Raw genomic sequence first — 19,385 nt, 5'->3', positions numbered from 1 at the left:
GAGGGGAAAATATTCTAAATATGGTGTACACTTAAACTGATATTGATTTTTTTAGATAATACTCTGAGTATTGGTAAGTACCTCATACAACCACACTTCAAAAATTCTGAACTGTCCCTTTAAAGTTTGAGTTAAATTTAGCTGGAGTGAAAGCAGAGATTTAAATAAATGTGTCCGCTCTCTGTGTCGTCTGTGAGGCGCCTGCTGGTCCTCACAGTCTGTCAAACTTTAGAGTTCAAAGGTCAAACAAACTTCTTCTTCAGTGGTTCTGCAGATCTGAGTCCGTTGCTGCAGATTCAGCTGAAACTCTTTAAAGCAAAGTGATGATAAATGTGTTCTCCGCTGCTCCATCTGCTGTTTTTCACTCGTGTGGCGTTCAGTGTCCTGCTGGGCCTCTGTGACCTCTGACCTCGGGTTGTGTAAAAAGGGACAGAGCATTCTGCTGCGTCTTGTCATTTTAATCTGCTGGTATTTCCTGTATGAAAAAGAACAGAAGAAGAAGAAGATGGAGTCTTTTGTTTTCCTCCAACAGCAGCTTGTGGACAAGAAGCCAACACATGTCAGTTCAGAGATCATCTTCATCATCTTCATCATGGATCATCGTCACTGTTCAGACCCTCTGAACTTTATTTAAATGCAAAGTTTCCACAGAGCTCTGATCTTTGTGTAGAACAGACGTGTTGAACATTTAAATCAATGAAACATCATGAACAATATTTGTCTCTGTGGAGACATCAGAGACCCAGAGGGACGTGTTCATGGTTCTGTTTTAGTCTCTTATCTCATCCCCAGTTCTGTTTCCAGAACAGACTGTTAAAGACTGTTTGCTCTTCTGGTCATGTGATCAGACAGTAGTGGAGGTTAAAGGGTTAAACAGATCATTAATTATCATCAGCTGAACTTCAGACTGAAGATGATCCATCAGAGACATCAGGAGGCAGAACACCACAACATGGCTGCCTTCTCTTTACCTTCACTGTTGTGTATAAAATGATTGTGTTCTGTTGGTGTCAGTCTGAGCTGCAGTTCCTCTAATGTCCACTAGATGCTGCTGTGATCAAACAGTAAAATACATTGTCTTTTGTCTGAAAAGACAAGAGATGGTGAAAATCTGGAGGGACATCAGGACATATTTAAAGATAAAAACACATTAGCCACTAACATTAGCATTCCAACACCTCCCAGCTAACGTTACCGTTTTATAATGTTACATGATCGTAAAGATTTAAATTAATTCTGAAATATCAACACACATTTTATATAATAAATAACATTATTTGTTTAAGCCCGGAATGAAAACACACTGGATGTAATCAAGCTAATGTAGGCTAATGTTAGCGTCAGCTGTTCTGCTGTCTCTTCATGTTCTGCTTCAGTCAGTAATGTTCTGTGACATTACGCTCACTGGTGTGAACATGATAATACCAGGACTAAACATGTTAACATGAGTCACGGCGCTGACCTGAGTCGAATAATTTATTTGAATAATGTTGAGTTGCATCCTGATGTAGGTGGATTCCAAACCTGACCACGTCAGTGTTTTATCCGGCGCTATCAATGATAATTATTGAGACAGAAGAACGTCATTTCAGCATTAATCAACGCTATAATGAACAGAATATAAACATGCAGGCTGTGTACAGTTTGACCTTCACTGCAGCTGTGAGCATGAAATGTCCAGTTCACTGCCTGTGATCAGTCTCTGTTTTACACTTGTTTGTATTTTAAACTGACGAAATTTACTACGACGAGTCATTTATTGTTTTCAATACTGAGCTGAGACAGATTCTATATTCTGTTGGCGTTCAGCAGACGGATCACACCGTGTGCGCTTCACTGTTCAACACAGTCCACTTCATAAAGTTAATGATCACATAAAGGTAAAACATAAAACTCAAAAAGAGGCTTCAGATGGATTCTTCAGGAGATTTTGGCGTCTTTCTTCAGTGAGGTGTTTTTTTTTTTTACCACAGCTGAAGGTGAATACAAAATTAAGGTAAATTAAATCTTAAGGATAAAACAGCAACATACTGTGACTTTATTTTCCTTTCTTGTCAAATGCAAATTAAATGTATTAGTCTGTAGTTTTACAGCTGCAGTTTTCCTGCTGTGCGTCAGATAAAACCCAGTGCTCCCCTGCAGATGGGGCCCGTGGTACCAGGTGTCAATATGTGACCATGATAATATTAAGTCTAAGCATGTTAATAGCAGGTGTGAAGAAAAGGCTGAAATATAAATTTCAGTAAGTGAAAATGAGAGTCCTATCAGAGGAGAGTGTTAGACTTGACTGGCAGGAGTTTCAGCCAATCACACGCAGAGTTTCAGAGGTCTTAAGTTAAACTTTGAACATATGACTGAACACTTCTTCAGCTGCTTCAGGATGTTTCTCTTCAGACCTGCAGTTCACTCTGACGGCGAGCGGTGATGACCTCTGGCCGACCAATCATTTCCACTTCCTGTCTCTGCTCTGACCAATCATTTCCTCGTCCTGCCTCTGACCTGCGGCGGCGGCTCTTTAATCACAGGTTTGTCTCCGTGTGGAGGAGGACGGGGCTGCTGCTGCTGATGGAGCGTCGGCGGCTTCTTTTGATGAGGTCACTGAGGTGTGTAGTTGCCATGGAAACTGATGAGCGGTTCCTCTCATCACTGCACAAAAACAGTCCGTATTTCATAACTGACAGACAGGATGAAGATCACAAGCCTCATGGATCAGGAAGAGGAACAGGACCTGTGGTTGGTCTGAGGTTTTCTTCTGATTTTATTTTTGTTGTTATTTATATATCACATCTTTGTTTTTATGTGTGAAATATATAAATTATTATAAGTAATTTATTATTTAGCCTGTTTTTTTTGTTTGTTTGTTTGTTTTATGGTGGAGCTCAGAGATCAGCGAGCATTTTGTGTTCAGTGATGAAAAAAGTACTGAAAATTTGTACTCAAGTACTGTTACATTACTAAAATATTACTCAGTTACAAATCACAAAGTACTCATCTCAAAACTACTCAGAGTATTAGTTACTTTGGTCCCATAATTTCATGGCCGTTCCTGAGTGACATATTTGAAATTTCTTAGAAATTAACCCTCAAATTTCATATTTAATTATGTGATAATCAGTGAGTATCTTCATGAAGTAGGTGATAATTACATGTAGTAACATTAAATTTACAGTTAATTTCAAATATGTGAAGTGGTAACTTACCACCTACTTAACATGAATTATCACATATTTACCATGACATTTGGGGATAATTTCTAATTAATACAAAATATATTACTTGGTAATTACCATGGATTTACTATGACATTATGGACATTGTCTTTTTTTTTTCATTTTAAATTTTATTTTCCTTATTCCACAAACAGACAAAACAATTATTTTTATTATTATTATTAAATTATTAATGTTATTTTTTTATTTATTTGCACAAATATAAAATATAACAATGAAAGAAAAAAAGTGAATGTGTGAGGAGAGTTCAGGAAGCCACAGGTTTATACAAGGGACCAAAACAATAATAAACAATAATAACAATCAAAACAAGAACTAGAATATAATTAAAGAAAACAAAAAATGTCAACATGAAACTGACAATGAGGAAAAAACAGTCAATAAACAAATGATCCAGTAAAAACAAAGAAAAAAAGAACTCAAACAAAATATGATTGTGTTCATGTCAAGAAACAATTTAACATTATGAATCAAATGTGATGCCAGTTTTCTTTTAGAAATCTCTAAAGTCTGTTAAGTTCAGTTGGTAGAACGTCGGTTCTGTCAGCGCTCTGCTGGTTCTGCTCCTGTCTGAGGACCTTTACTGTGTGTCATCCTCTCTCTCTCTTCTGTCCTGTCAGTGAAGGCAAGAAAAGCCCAAAAATATAATAAGATAAAACAAAAATCTCTAAAGAAGATGAAACGTTAATAACATGAACTTTTGCACCAAAGTCTGATGAGCTGCAGTTACGGTCATCAAAGATCCTTTAAAACTGTTTTAACTGGTTAAATTCCTGATGCTGATTAATCAGTTAACGATTAATCAATAACATTTTCACTCCAAACCTGCTGCTGCTGCAGCCTGAAGTTTATCATCCATATGTTCTGTTCTCATTGGCCCATTTGTGATCAGATCATCTGATTGGCTGCTAAAATACAGATGAAATGACATTAATTCAAATAGAAACATGACTTTACATGGTGTTATGAATACTTAAATATAAGTGAAAGTACAAACCTGTACAAGTACGCAAAAAACGACTTAATTACAGTTATTTGAGTATTTGAGTAATTAGTTACTTCCAGCTCTGTTGTGTTGAAGCTCCAAGTAAACAGTAAAGATAAAAACAGTGAACATGAACCTGCAGCAGCTCAGACTTTGTCCTCCATGATGAAACACACACACACACACACACACACACACACACACACACACACACACACACACACACACACACACACACACACACACACACACACAGGCAGGTTCAGTGGCCGAACGTGACACTCTGACGCCCCCTGCTGTCTGCTTCTCGTATCACAGAGAAGAAACGAGTTTTATTTTGAAATCTATCAGATTCACCAAATCATGCCACTGAGTGAAAGTACTTATAACTATTATTTTATATTACATTAAGATAACATTTTACTGAATTAATCAACATTATACTAAATAAATAAATGCAATTTTAAGAACTTAACTCATAAGTATTGGAATACAATTAAAGTAATTATTACATTATAAGCCAAATTCTGAGATATTAAAATAAAACTGTCAGTCAGTGTCCCACCATTTAACTGTTTAGGCATTTTATAAAAGAGATGCCATTGATTTTGATCTTGTAAAATAAATTTGTCCGTGAAAAGTTTTTTTATTTCATCACTCACAACATTTTCAAATATTTTTCTCCTCCGGGTGAGAATGGGCCTCTGTGCATATGATCAACTTTAATAACTGAAAATACTTCTTTTAAAAAAGAAAAGAAAAAGCAAAGAGCCAACACAGAACGTTTCACTAGTTCATTATAATCCAAGTGAAAAACATGACTGCCATAGCTAAATACATATATATACAATTTAAAAACATGAAATAAAGTCTTATAGTAGTTATATAAATACAGTGTAATAGTTTTAGTAATAGTAGTGGTAGTAACAGCAGTATTTCTTGTGGTAGAGGAGTCAGTACCTGTAGTAGGTGTAGTAATATCTTTGTTTGAGTAACTGGGGCGCTTTACCGTTAACGTTAGAGAAAGAGATCGATTTGAGTTCAAATGTTCATTCTCGCGAGATCTTTCGTGACTCTGTGGTTCCCTTCTAGACACGACCCTGAACGCCTTTATTGTGAAAGCTGACCAAAGCGGAAGTTGATAGTTAGCATATCGTAGCTAAGTCTACGTGCAGTGAGTGTGTGTGTGAGAGTGTGTGTGTGTGTTCAGGTGTGAAGATGTTACCGTTATCCATCAAAGACGACGAGTACAAACCCGCCAAATTGAACCTGCTGCTCAAACTGTCAGGATGGTTCAGGTAAACTCACCGCTGCTGACTGCTAACTGCGGCTAACGAAGCTAACAGAGAACCAGCTGACTCTAACGATGAGCTGCTAGCCTCATGCTAACCGGCTAGCCCTTAAACAAACCCGTGTCTTTATTAATCTGTGTTCGGTCCTACTGTCAGTCGCTAATACGGGTTATTGACGGTGTGTGTGTGAGTGTGACTGTCAGGTGTGAAGAAACCAGGTGTTCTCGGCTTGTTCTGTGTGTGAAGGAGGTTCTCTGATCGGTTCTGTTGTATGTTTGTGTTTTCAGGTCGATCCTCGCGGATAAAACGTCCCGGAATCTGTTCTTCTTCCTCTGTCTGAACCTGTCGTTCGCCTTCGTGGAGTTAACATACGGCATCTGGAGTAACAGGTAGGCTAACGGTGTTAGCATCAGCTGCTAATGTCTCTGTTTGTTCTGCTCAGGATGTGCCACGTATGTGTTAGCATGGAGGAGCTCGGGCTGTGTGTGTGTGTGTGTGTGTGTGGCAGCTCAGTCAGCCTCCACACCTCCTGCCCATCAGTTACTCGCAGCTCTGAGTAGTGTGATTACTGATGAGCAGTCAGTGGTGGAAGAAGTAATCAGATACTTTACTTAAATAAAAGTACTAAATAGATAGATTAGGGCTGGGCGATAAATCAATATCACATCGTATCATAATATGAGACTAGATTTCATGATAGATTTTGGGTATCATTAATCAATTAGTTATTTGGTCCATAAAATATCAGAAGACAGTGAAAAATTAATTCTGTCACAATCTTGTCAATTGGCTCCAGCTGTTTTCACATGTTTGAACCTATTTTTCACCCAGTGATCAATCTGTCAATACTTTTTCCACTAATCAGTCAGTTGTTTGGTCCATAAAATGTCAGAAAAAGTCCAAAATGATGAATGATGTTTCTCTACACATGATGACTTTTTAAACAAGTTCCACCTGAAAAACAGCAGATGGAGCAGCGGAGAACACATTTATCAACACTTTGCTTTAAAGAGTTTCAGCTGAATCTGCAGCAACAGACTCAGATCTGCAGAACCACTGAAGAAGAAGTTTGTTTGACCTTTGAACTCTAAAGTTTGACAGACTGTGAGGACCAGCAGGCGCATCACAGACGACACAGAGAGCGGACACATTTATTTAAATCTCTGCTTTCACTCCAGCTAAATTTAACTCAAACTTTAAAGGGACAGTTCAGAATTTTTGAAGTGTGGTTGTGTGAGGTACTTACCAATACTCAGAGTATTATCTAAAAAAATCTATATCAGTTTAAGTGTACGCGATATTTAGAATATTTTCCCCTCTTTACCTTTCTGTCAGACAGACTTTTCTGACAGGAAACCACTGTTATATAAGACAAATATCACTCTACAAACCAACCAAACTCCATTGATAAAATCAGTGATTTTAGCTCAGAGAACACAGGAGCTGTTGGTCTGCTGCCTCCATCTGTTAGTGTGTTTGTGTTGTTGTGAGACTTCAGTGTTTTAAAGGGTTAATTCAGATTCACTGAAGTCTGACAATAACACAAACTGATTTTGGACCTGAACTTTGAGCTGTGTGGGTTTTTTTTCTTCAGAGATCCTCACAGGTTCTGAGAGCTGCTGTCTGTCAGCTGTGGTTCTTGTTCTGCGGTTCTCGCCTCCTCTCAGCTGTCTGTGCAGACGATTACTCATCAACCACAGTTACAAACTAAAGTCCAGTCTGATATGAGTTTATATTTATGTCCAGTTTATTTCCTGCTGTTATCTGATGTCTGATAAAGTCAGTTTGACATGATATTGCAGACAGTACTGATACTCGTACACACACACATATACATACAAAGTACTGAGATGTTTACTGTAGTAAAGATCTGAGTACTTCATCCATCGCTGATCACAACACAAATGATGTTGACAGTGTAGATGCTGGAGGCACTTTGAGTGTTTGATGTGTGCATTCTGTGTTTAATCTTTATATTTGATGTGTGTTTTACACGTGTATTTGAAGTGTGTTCTGTGTGTGTTCTCTGCAGTTTAGGTCTCATCTCAGACTCGTTCCACATGTTCTTTGATTGCACTGCTCTGCTGGCAGGTCTGGCAGCCTCTGTCATCTCCAGGTGGAGATCCAATGACAGCTTCTCCTACGGGTGAGACATCACTCTGCTCTGCTCTGTTAGTCAGGCCTGACTCTGATCTGTGCTCTGTTAGTCAGGCCTGACTCTGATCTGATCTGTGCTCTGTTAGTCAGGCCTGACTCTGATCTGTGCTCTGTTAGTCAGGCCTGACTCTGATCTGTGCTCTGTTAGTCAGGCCTGACTCTGATCTGTGCTCTGTTAGTCAGGCCTGACTCTGATCTGATCTGTGCTCTGTTAGTCAGGCCTGACTCTGATCTGATCTGTGCTCTGTTAGTCAGGTTTGACTATGAATATGTTGTTTTAAAAATCGTTCAGATTGTCCACACAATGATTATAATGAATGATGTCACTGAATCATTTGTCGAACGATATAATCACTGACAGCCAATCAGAATCCATAAAATACAGTGATACCCTGATATCAGCATTAAAGATGGTGAAGAACCCAGTTATTAATGTATTAAACAGTTATATAACATAATATTAAGCTTCATATTGCACATAAAAATCTAATTTTACCTGCGTCAGACTGTCAAACAGTCTCTGAAGTTTGTCACTGATGTCCTCTGTCACTATGGACACCATGAAACTGATGGTGACTCAGATGAAAGTTTATGAATAAATCTCATCTGTCCTAACAGAGTGTTGGACTCAGCTGACTCCTGAAGAGACGTGTCCTTCAGGTCCCTCTGTTTTTCTTTGTGTGTCTCTGGAGAACACAGTGTTACTCTTCACAGTTAGGGTTCATCACATCGCCACGGTTACCGTTATCATTGTTGATGTGGATGAGCCTTTAGTCGGGTCTGAGGGCTGAGTGTTTAAACATCAGTACCCTTAAAGTGATACAGACATTTAAAGGTTCTTCATGAAGAACGTCTGCTGTGATTGGCTGCGAGCAGAAACCTATAAACACCTGTGTGTTCTGTTGTGTTTCAGTTATGTCAGAGCAGAGGTTCTAGCTGGCTTCGTCAACGGACTCTTCCTCATCTTCACAGCGTTCTTCATCTTCTCTGAAGGAGTCGAGGTAACACACACACACACACACACACACACACACACACACACACACACACACACACACACACACACACAGATACAGTTTAGGAAAAGTTCCTGCCTGCCATCTCTTTGTCTGTCTCTCTTTTTGTATCTGTCCCACTGTGTCCCTCTGTCTGTCTGTCTGTCCTTCTGTCTTTCTGTCCCTCTGTCTGTCTGTCCGTCTGTCTGTCTGTTTGTCCCTCTGTCTGCCCGTCTGTCCCTCTGTCTGTTCATCTGTCTGTCCCTCTGTCGGTCTGTCCCTCTGTCTGTCTGTCTGTCTGCCTGTCTGTCCCTCTGTCTGTTCATCTGTCTGTCCCTCTGTCTGTCTGTCCCTCTGTCTGTCCGTCCATCTGTCCCTCTGTCTGTCTTTCTGTCCCCCTGTCTGTTTGTCTGTCCGTCCGTCTGTCTGTCCCTCTGTCTGTCTGTCCGTCTGTCTGTCCCTCTGTCTGTTCATCTGTCTGTCCCTCTGTCTGTCTGTCTGTCCCTCTGTCTGTCCCTCTGTCTGTACGTTCATCTGTCCCCCTGTCTGTTTGTCTGTCCGTCCGTCTGTCTGTCCCTCTGTCTGTCTGTCTGTCTGTCCCTCTGTCTGTTCATCTGTCTGTCCCTCTGTCTGTCTGTCCCTCTGTCCGTCCCTCTGTCCCTCTGTCTGTCTCTCTGTATAAACCCGTGTCCCCTGTCCGTCCCTGTCAGAGAGCTCTGGAGCCTCCTGATGTTCATCACGAGCGTCTGCTTCCTGTCTCTGTGGCCGGTCTGCTTGTCAACCTTGTCGGGATCTTTGTGTTCCAGCACGGAGGACACGGACACTCACATGGAGACGGAGGTAATATCTGCAGAACATAGAACCTCACTTCACCTGTGTAGAACCTTGATTCCAAAAAAAGTTGAGACATTGTCTGAAACATAAAGAATGCACCTTTATTCAGTAGAACCCAGAACAAAGATCAGATATTTATTGATCAGACTGATCAGCTTTATAGTTTCTGTTCATTGTTTCATGTTTCTCTCTGTGATCCATCATCTTTTCTTCTGACACTCAGTCAGTGTTTGTTCAAGTTTTAAAGGTCAATTCTGTCTCATTCTTTCTTGATATTCGTCTTCAGCTGATCAACAGTCCACAGTCTCTGTTGTCCTATTTTGTGCTTCATGATGCACCACACATTTTCAATGGGAGACACGTCTGGACTGCAGGTCCAGGTCTGGACTGCAGGTCCAGGTCAGTCTAGGACCTGAACTCTTTTACTGTGAAGACACGCTGCTGGAACACGTCCACAATGTGTCTCAGCATCGTCTCTCTGAAATAATCAGGGACGTCTCTGAAGAAGACGTGAGGGACGGCAGCATGTGTCTCTCTGTCCTGAATGGACCTGTCAGCATTAATGTGACCTTCACTGATGTGAAGAACTAACTAACAGATCTGACGTATTTTTCAACTGACCAGACTGTGACAGGATTAATTAATCAATTAACTGAGCAAATGATCAACAGATGAATCAACAGGTCAGTTAACGTCTGATCATTATGGATTGTAGATGGTGAAATCTATCACTTCCTGCAGTTTTGTGTCGACAAAACTGTTGGACTGTTTGCAGTTTTTCACAAAGTGTTGAACTTCACTCCATCCATGCTGAGAACCACTGAGTCTTTCCAGGACGCCCCTTTAGTACCCGATCAATTTTTGCTCCTGTTCCAACAGAATGAGTGAATATTTCCAAAGAACAATAAAGTTTGAATATTAAATATCTCGTCTTTGTTTTGAATTCAGCTCTAAAAGTTTTTTCACATCAGTGCATTCTGGTTCTATTAAAGTTTTACACAACGTCCCAACGTTTTGGAATCAGAGTTGTATAACTTCATCGCATTTCAGTAGAACCTGAATGCAGCTGCAGAACCTCACGCGTCTCACCTGTCTCTGTCTGTCTCTCAGGTCACGGTCACAGCCACTCTCTGTTTAACGGCAGTCTGAATCACGGACACAGTCACGGTGGACACGACCACCACAACAAACACAGTCATGATGGACATGGACACAGTCATGATGGACATGGACACAGTCATGATGGACATGGACACAGTCATGGTGGACACGAGGAGCCACACTGTCACGGTGAGTCTGTGCTGACAGGTGAGGTCAATGGACGTGTTAGAAAGAGACAACAATGGTCACAGAGGAGAAACAACAGTTTTTGTCTTGATGTTCTTGAGCATTCTGTTAAAAAGAGTTCTTCTGATGAGAACACTTTAGAACATGAAGTTAAACTGTGTGTTCTGTTGTGTGTTTTTGTTGCAGATGAGCTTCACACTCCGGGGAAAGGTTCCAGTAAACAGATCCTGCAGGGTGAGAACAGACCTGATCTCGAACAGACATGTTCTGAACAGGGTTCTCCATCAAAGGTGGAACAGACCTGATCAACAACTTTTATCGAGCGAGTGCTCGTTGTGTAGATGTTTAATTGAGAGAGAGAGCTGCAACAATTTTTGATTGATTATTTAATTAATTGTCAATTATTTTGATAATTAATTGGTTTAAGTAATTTTTTTTCTTTTGTCAGAAAAAATTCCAAATTCTCTGATTTCAGTTTCTTAAACGTTAATATTTTCTGGTTTCTTTCCTCTCTGACAGTAAACTGATGATCTTTGAGTTGTGGACAAAACGAGACATTTGAAGACGTCGTCTTGGACTCTGATCAATATTTTATGAATCAAACAACTGATTGATTAGTGGAAATACTATTGACAGATTGATCAGTAGTTGAAAAATAGGTCCAGACATGTGAAAACAGGTGGACAGACGTACATTAACAGTATTTGATGTGGACAGTGAACATCTGTTCAAACAGCTGATCAAAGATTCAACAAACACACAGATTATCTTCCAATAACTGAAATCTGAATCCTAAAAAATCAAACAGCTCCTCTGACCTCAGTGTTACAGAACAGAGAACCACCAGGGGGCACTCACACACCATCACACACCATCACACACCATCACACACCATCACACACCAACACACACCATCACACACCAACACACACCAACACACACCAGCACACACCAGCACACACCAGCACACACCAACACACACCATCACACACCATCACACACCAACACACACCAACACACACCAGCACACACCAACACACACCAACACACACCATCACACACCAACACACACCAACACACACCAGCACACACCAACACACACCAACACACACCAACACACACCATCACACACCATCACACACCAACACACACCAACACACACCAGCACACACCAGCACACACCATCACACACCAACACACACCAACACACACCATCACACACCATCACACACCAACACACACCAACACACACCAACACACACCATCACACTCCAACACACACCAACACACACCATCACACTCCATCACACTCCAACACACACCAACACACACAACACACACCATCACACACCAACACACACCAACACACACCATCACACACCATCACACACCAACACACACCAACACACACCAACACTCACCAACACACACCATCACACACCAACACACACCATCACACACCATCACACACCAACACACACCATCACACACCATCACACACCATCACTCACCATCACACACCATCACACACCAACACACACCAACACACACCATCACACACCATCACACACCATCACACACCATCACACACCAACACTCACCAACACACACCAACACACACCAACACACACCAACACACTCCATCACGCACCATCACGCACCAACACGCACCAACACGCACCATCACGCACCAACACGCACCATCACACACCATCACACACCATCACACACCAACACACACCAACACACACCATCACACACCAACACACACCAACACTCACCAACACACACCATCACACACCATCACACACCATCACACACCAACACACACCAACACACACCAACACACACCAACACACTCCATCACACACCAACACTCACCAACACACACCATCACACACCATCACACACCATCACACACCAACACACACCAACACTCACCAACACACACCATCACACACCATCACACACCATCACACACCAACACACACCATCACACACCATCACACACCATCACACACCAACACACACCAACACTCACCAACACACACCATCACACACCATCACACACCAACACACACCAACACACACCAACACACACCAACACACTCCATCACACACCAACACACACCAACACACACCAACACACACCAACACACACCATCACACACCAACACACACCAACACACACCATCACACACCAACACACACCAACACACACCATCACACACCAACACACACCATCACACACCATCACACACCAACACACACCAACACACACCATCACACACCAACACACACCATCACACACCATCACACACCGTCTCAGAGCCGTCCTGTGAAAACCACACATCTGCATATCTGTTGGTTTCTTTTTTGAAATTGAATTAAATTAATTGAATAAAAAAAACTCCTGAAGAAAGTTAAAAATGATTTATGTCTTTGCAGCAGTTTGTCTTCAGGTCACATGACAAACATCAAAATAATACAAACAGATGGTAACAGTAAGTGTGTGTGTGTTTCAGGTGTGTTGCTGCACATCATCGCTGACACTCTGGGCAGTGTTGGTGTGATCATCTCAGCTCTGCTGATGCAGAAATATGACCTGATGATCGCTGATCCCATCTGCTCCATGCTGATCGCCCTCCTCATCGGAGTCAGGTGAGCCTCTTCATCATCTGTTCTTCATCATCTGCTGCAGCCTTACCTCACTGCTCCATCGCTGTAAACTGAAACATCACACAGTCATTTCCTGTCAGTTTGATCTGAGACTGAACTGATGATGGATGTTTGACATTTCAGACATTTTATTAGGACAACTCAGACTAAACTCTAGTTTAAAATCTACAGATTCTACAGCTCAGACTAAAGTCCAGACTCCATAAGTCTTTGTTGCTTTATCGAAATTAAATTCTTCGTCTGCTACGTCTATCAGAGGAGTGTAACTATGAAGACAGATTAATGTGTTAGTAAGACATGTTGAGTCTAATCCAGGATGTTCAGAGTCATGAAGGCGTCTCTCTTTTAACCTGCTAGATCACCATGGTAACTGATGCTAAACTCATCACCTGGTCAGCAGCAGGTTATGTTCAGAGTTTATGTTCATAATATCACAGAACGAATCCATATAATGTAAAAATGTAACAGCAGCATCACGTTGTCATGGTAACCTCTGTTTGGTGATGCAGAGTCATTTTCCCCGTTTGCTCCAGATCATATTAACTCTTTAAATTGACATGGTTTATAATCCACACAGTAAAATAATGATGAAGCAACTACAGACACTTTGAAGACTTTTTACTGTTTTCTGTTTTGTCTGTGATTTTGCAGCTCAGATCACTGATTAGAAAATTGATCATCATTGATCACAGACAATCTTAAATCAGTTCCACTCATTTTACGTTGGTTTGGTGAAAAACTTCAGTGATGTCCTCGTCTCTGTCATCAGAGGACAGAGTCAGACAGACTTCATCATGTTTAAATCTGCTGGATGGACTTTTATTGTTTAATGTTTTCATGTTAGAATAAACGGCAGCATTAAGACCACATTTAGTCCATCAGTCATTTTCTCACATCATTCTTCTTCTCCTGCTTTATTTGTCATGTTTTTTTTTCCACAGCTCATAATTATAACAACTTGATGGTTTTGACTTCAGTAAGACGCTCGATCGCTTCATTTCATGAGGAAGAAGAGTCAAATGAAACAAACGTCCCTTTTATGTGAAACGAAAGTCTGGATTAACAAAGAGAGCTGATAACCACCATCGTGATCCCCGTTATCTCTGATCCAGGTTTTGGGTTTTGTTGATCCAGATCATGCAGAGAAAGTCTGGCTGTGTTGAACTTCCTTCGTAGTTCAGACCTCAGGCACCATCAATAATTCTATTTACAAATATGAAAATACACTCAAACTTAAATGTAATAAATAAAAAAAAAGAAGAAAAGAAGGAAGAAAAAAGGACAAGATGACTCAAGTAGATGAGCTGGTAAACAATATAACAAGCATTATGTGCAGCATAAACCAGAGAGAGAACAGGAGTACTCTGAGTACTCTGAGTACTCTCTGTACTCCCTGTACTCTGTGTTGTTCTGGCCACCCTGTTGATTGACAGTTTACTTACAGCCTGTGACAGACCACGTCAGGGTGGGCGGGGCTTCAATGTGCCACAGCTGTGACCATGCTGTGTGTGTTTGTGGAGGGGGCGGGGCCAGCTGGTGCTTTGTTGTGGGCGTCCTTCTCCTCAGCAGTCGACCAATCAGCTCCTCCTTCTGCATAATGACAGACTGCAGGAGGGTCTGAGGCTTTTACACACACACACACACACACACACACTCTGGACCACAGCTGTGTGTGTGTGTGTGTGTTTGGAAACAGGAAGGTGGACAATAGTGTGAGGTCACTTCCTGTTTGCCTCCTGCTGTACAGGAGAAAGTCTGAAACAGTTCTGAAAAGTTGAACTGAGTTTCTTCCTTCAGACGCTGCTTTCTCTTCAGTTCTCTGGAGAACCTGCAGACTGATCATCAGCACAGTCTGAACATCATCGTCTGAGTTCATGTCATAGGTCATAAACCACTAGAACACCCTAAAAGACCCATAGAACCTCCTTGATGACCACTCTAACCTCCTAAAAGACTCCTAACTCATCCTAAACATCCTCAGTGACCCCTAGAATCTACTCAGTGTTGACTAGAACTTTCAAAAGAACCCTTACAACCTCTAAAATATTCCAGTGGAACCCTAGAACCTCTTCAGTGACCACAAGATCTCATAAATGACTACTTTAGCCTTGTAAAGGGCTCCTAGAACATCCTTAGTGAGCCCTAGGATCTTCTTAGTGGTCTAAAGAATGTTTTAAAAGACCCCTAGAATCTCTTAAGTGCAGACTAGAACATCCCAAGTGATGCCTAGAATCTCGTCAGGGACCACAAGAACCTCCTAGATGATCAGTAGAACCCCTAAAGACCTTTAGGACCTCCTTAGGAACCACTATTATTCATAAAGAATCCTGATAACCTCTTCAGTCGCTGCAAGAACCTCCTAGATGACTCCTAGAACCTCCTCGGTTATCCTAAGAACATTCCCAAATACCATCACACATAGAATTTGTGAATTTTCTGTTATGAATTCACCACTGAGGGAACATTTGAGAACACGTTCTGCTCTCGGCTGCATCGTCACATGATGTTAACAAAGAGTAAAGTTCAGTAAACACAGACTATGATGGATTTTCTCTCAGGTTTCAGCTGTGATTCCAAAGATGATCTGAGACCAGCGTCTGCCTGGAGGGATGCAGATCAATCTCAGACCTGATGGAAAATGGTTCCCACTAATGTAAAGAATGTGCAATTAGTCGTTAATGGGCTCCAACATGCCAAACCGCCACTATGGAACCGAGAATAGTTCTGGAGTGTGGGCTCATCTCGTCGTCTTCTCGATGTAAATGCAGCGGTCAGATTTCCCAGAAGCCCCAGTGATAAATGGAGTTGATGTGTGCTGATGTGGTTTGATAGGCTGGAAGTGAATGCAGCTGCAGATTTAAACAGTCAGCAGAGCGAGGAGCAGAGCGGAGCTGTGGTCAGCTGAGAGGCCTTCAAACAACCACAGGCATCAGGTTACTGCAGCTGGAAACTGCTGAACTCCACTTAAAAATCTACAGATTCTGAGCTGCACTGCAGGGCACAACTCTGTACAACTAGAACCTACAGATTCTACGACTCAGACCAAACTCCTGTCAAAAATCTACAGATTCTACGACTCAGACTAAACTCTGGTCAAAAATCTACAGATTCTACGACTCAGACCAAACTCCTGTCAAAAATCTACAGATTCTACGACTCAGACTAAACTCTGGTCAAAAATCTACAGATTCTACGACTCAGACCAAACTCCTGTCAAAAATCTACAGATTCTACGACTCAGACTAAACTCTGGTCAAAAATCTACAGATTCTACGACTCAGACCAAACTCTGGTCAAAAATCTACAGATTCTACGACTCAGACCAAACTCTGGTCAAAAATCTACAGATTCTACGACTCAGACCAAACTCTGGTCAAAAATCTACAGATTCTACGACTCAGACTAAACTCTGGTCAAAAATCTACAGATTCTACGACTCAGACCAAACTCTGGTCAAAAATCTACAGATTCTACGACTCAGACCAAACTCTGGTCAAAAATCTACAGATTCTACGACTCAGACCAAACTCTGGTCAAAAATCTACAGATTCTACGACTCAGACCAAACTCCTGTCAGAAATCTACAGATTCTTCATCTGTACATTGTGTTGGAGATCTCAGTGACAGTAGTGGCTGTAGTAGTATTCTCAGTGACAGTAGTAGCTGTAGTAGTATTCCCAGTGACAGTAGTAGCTGTAGTAGTATTCCCAGTGACAGTAGTTGCTGTAGTAGTATTACCAGTGACAGTAGTGGCTGTAGTAGTATTACCAGTGACAGTAGTAGCTGTAGTAGTATTCCCAGTGACAGTAGTAGCTGTAGTAATATTACCAGTGACAGTAGTAGCTGTAGTAGTATTCCCAGTGACAGTAGTAGCTGTAGTAATATTACCAGTGACAGTAGTGGCTGTAGTAGTATTCCCAGTGACAGTAGTAGCTGTAGTAATATTACCAGTGACAGTAGTGGCTGTAGTAGTATTACCAGTGACAGTAGTAGCTGTAGTAATATTACCAGTGACAGTAGTGGCTGTAGTAGTATTCCCAGTGACAGTAGTGGCTGTAGTAGTATTCTCAGTGACAGTAGTGGTAACATTTAACAACCAGCACTTGTAGGATTTGAAGCAGTAGTTCATGTATCTGCAGGTTGTGTTGGGTGTGCGTTTGGTTTGTGTGGATGCCCAGGTTGTGATGTCAGTTTGACGGTTTCTGCTTCAGAGGCTCCACCCCTCAATATTAGCTGTCGATGTTTGCACATGCTCAGTCTGACCTCTGACCTCTGACCCTCAGCGTGGTGCCGTTACTCAGAGAGTCCATCGGGATCCTGATGCAGAGAACTCCTCCATCACTGGACCACGCCCTGCCAGAGTGTTACCAGAGGGTGAGTACAGACCACACCTACACTAAACCCCGCCTCCAGCAACACCTGGACCACTTGTGTCTATATGTCAAGGAGGAGTCTAATTGCTGGTGTGTTGTGTTCAGGTACAGCAGCTGCAGGGAGTTTACAACCTGCAGGAGCCTCACTTCTGGACTCTGTGTACGGACGTTTACATCGGAACATTAAAGCTGCTGGTCGCCCCCGACGCCGACACCCGCTGGATCCTCAGCCAGACACATCACATCTTCACACAGGTACCTGACTGTATTCTGTAGTAGTACATGTCTTTGTAGTAACTGTACTGCATCTCTGTAGTACTCTGCTGTAACTCTATTAGCATTTGTAGTATTCTCTAGTACTCAGCTGTAGTTTTATGACTGTGCAGTAACTGTACTGTGTCTCTGCAGGCTGGAGTTCGACAGCTGTACGTTCAGATCGAAACAGCCGCCATGTAGAAGCTCCTCCTCCTCTGAACACCTGGGACCAATCGCCTTCAGTCTGCTGCTGCAGATGACTTGTGACTCCGCCCCCTGAAGGTTAGACTGAGACTGGGTGGGGCAGTAAAAACCTGACTGATCTCCCATGATGCTTCAGCCCAACGCATCCTGGATGAACTCAAACTGCCCCGCCCCCTCTCGTCCTTTGAACTCGCCTGTCCGTGTTGGCGAACAGTGTGACTCCTCCTCCTTCTCCTCCCAGCTGCACTTTGTAGACTGGGGCAAAGCATTCTGGGTAAGTGCCTTCATTATGAATCAGAGACAATCTGAGCCCCGCCCCCTCCTGTGACATCACTGCTGGGACCAGACTGCTGCCAGCTTATTGGTCCATGGTGTGTATGTGATGTCACTCTGTTTTTAATGTGCCAAACCATGTGACCAAACCATGTGACCAGTCAGTTTCAGTCTTTTTTTTTTTTTCAGCTGTAATAAATAAGTCTGTTTCTCTGAGCTGATTGATTATTGATCTTCATCTTTATTGATGACATCATCACAGCGAACAGTTTCTACAAATCAAATGTTTCTCATCTGGTTCACGTTTTTTTTTTATCAAACAGAATTATTGATCATCCATGTTTTTTATCATTATATAAAAGAATAAACCACAGTCTGTGTGAGACTTTTCACTCTCGTTTGTGAGGACAGGTGTCTTATGAGGACTTGTCCTCAATATGTCGTCATCCTGCTGCATTCCAGGTCATTTAAACGTTGAGAATCTGATAAATTGATGAAAAGACAAAAGATAAAACTACAGATTTGATAACTCATGAGCTGCTGTAACTTTGTTTTGAAACAACACACGTGCGTAACATTTATTTAAGTCTGGGCGTACACACACACACACACACACACACACACACACACACACACACACACACACACACACACACACACACACACACACGGTATTATCAAGGTGATAAAGGCTAATCAGCTGAAACGGTGTTAGTGGTATGTTAGCTTCTCACTTCTGTATGAACACGACACAGAAGTCTGTGTTCCAGTGAGCAGAACATTACTGACTGAACCAGAGACAGCAGGACCGCTAACGTTAG

The 19,385-nt window shown here is 41.8% G+C and overlaps 1 protein-coding gene across 1 annotated transcript; it reads left to right on the top strand.

Annotated features, from left to right (window-relative positions):
* The first annotated feature begins 5,314 nt into the window (after window positions 1–5,314).
* On the top strand, window positions 5,315–18,937 carry slc30a7 (solute carrier family 30 member 7). The gene is made up of 11 exons (XM_084723861.1): window positions 5,315–5,513; window positions 5,795–5,896; window positions 7,540–7,653; window positions 8,578–8,665; window positions 9,370–9,499; window positions 10,604–10,783; window positions 10,967–11,014; window positions 13,306–13,441; window positions 17,743–17,833; window positions 17,938–18,087; window positions 18,241–18,937. The coding sequence occupies exons 1-11, from the start codon at window positions 5,434–5,436 to the stop codon at window positions 18,286–18,288; spliced, it is 1,167 nt and encodes a 388-aa protein (XP_084579987.1). The 5' UTR covers window positions 5,315–5,433; the 3' UTR covers window positions 18,289–18,937.
* The last annotated feature ends 448 nt before the right edge of the window (window positions 18,938–19,385 follow it).

This window comes from Lutjanus erythropterus, chromosome 7 (assembly GCF_056507025.1).
Source record: "Lutjanus erythropterus isolate fLutEry1 chromosome 7, fLutEry1.hap2, whole genome shotgun sequence".
In the NCBI taxonomy this organism is placed as follows: Eukaryota; Metazoa; Chordata; class Actinopteri; order Lutjaniformes; family Lutjanidae; genus Lutjanus; species Lutjanus erythropterus.
Note: the sequence above shows the minus strand (reverse complement) of the source record. Positions and strands in the feature narration are given on the sequence as shown.